Consider the following 1,100-nt stretch of genomic DNA (forward strand, 5'->3'; position numbering starts at 1 on the left):
AGAGGGTGGAAGGAAGAGAGAAATAAAGGAGGGGTGAAGTGTTGGGGTGACTAATGACGTACATTGTTTTATCAATCTTCGGAGACAACATTTTGCGAAACTGTTAATCTGTATCATGAAATGTGTATGACCCTTAAGCTGCTGTTTAAGGGAAGATTGAAGAATACCGGACCACTCGTACATTATTGCGCGAGAAAGTGGGGTGGAGGAGGGGGGAAGGGGGGTTCAGGGGGGTCTCCCCTCTGACAAAATTTTAATGAATAGATCTACCGGTCTGAGATTCTCCATTCAGAGAGATATTAAAAACGGGAAATTTATGAATTCCTAAGGTTGAGACATAGATTCTAGATCTAGATCTAGGATCTAGGCAAACTCAGTCCGCTGGTCCGGTATTCTTCAATCTTACCCTGTTTAACTATAATTCTCAAAAGGGGGGGGGGTATTAACAATTCTTATGCACAGTAGAATTGTAAATGGGATGATTTATCAATGCCATGCTCATGCTGTGCCGGAACAACATAGGGTGAACTGCTGCTTTTCTTTCCTCATCCTTACTTTCGAAATCTTTCCTCTACTTCTTGTGTATGTTTGTCACTCTCTTGTGAACTGCTATTTCCCGGACGCCTTGATAGTCGAAGCAGACTTTGTGCAGTTGAGGCAAGAGAGGTGAGCAAAGTAAGTCTGACTCCCCGTTTGGACTTCTCTGTTGACATCCACCCCTTGGCGCTCATATGAATGACCTTAGTACACAGGTGCGAGTGCCGTATAAAACCTAACTTTAAAAAAAAGGGTCAACATTTCAAAGAAACAAGAACTTCTAAATACACTATATAATAATATATACACACCCAGCTGTCCCTGACGCACATCAAAGCGACTGATACCGCGACTGTAAAATTCCGGTCTGTATCCATACAGTGCAGCAATGTCCTTTAAAAAAACAAAACAAAGAAAAACAAAAATCACAATTTGAAGTTAAAGAAAACAGGTTAGTTACAAAACAGAGAGTTATTTTTCCTAGCCAAGTGGTTTTCTTCTTCTTGTCTTAGTTTTAGACTAATCAATTCTTCTCTCTCTCTCTCTCTCTATCTCTCTCTCTC

General features: G+C 40.8%; 1 protein-coding gene across 1 annotated transcript in view; it reads right to left on the reverse strand.

The window, feature by feature from the left end:
- The window catches only part of LOC101855044 (calpain-9), a 25,736-nt gene that overhangs the window by 21,621 nt on the left and 3,015 nt on the right, over positions 1 to 1,100 (reverse strand). Inside the window, exon 2 of the mRNA XM_013086620.2 lies at positions 849 to 930. Within this exon, the coding sequence (XP_012942074.1) occupies positions 849 to 930 (82 nt within the window). The remainder of the gene's footprint in view (positions 1 to 848; positions 931 to 1,100) is intronic.

The sequence above is a fragment of the Aplysia californica genome, unplaced genomic scaffold, assembly GCF_000002075.1.
Source record: "Aplysia californica isolate F4 #8 unplaced genomic scaffold, AplCal3.0 scaffold00486, whole genome shotgun sequence".
Classification (NCBI taxonomy): domain Eukaryota; kingdom Metazoa; phylum Mollusca; class Gastropoda; order Aplysiida; family Aplysiidae; genus Aplysia; species Aplysia californica.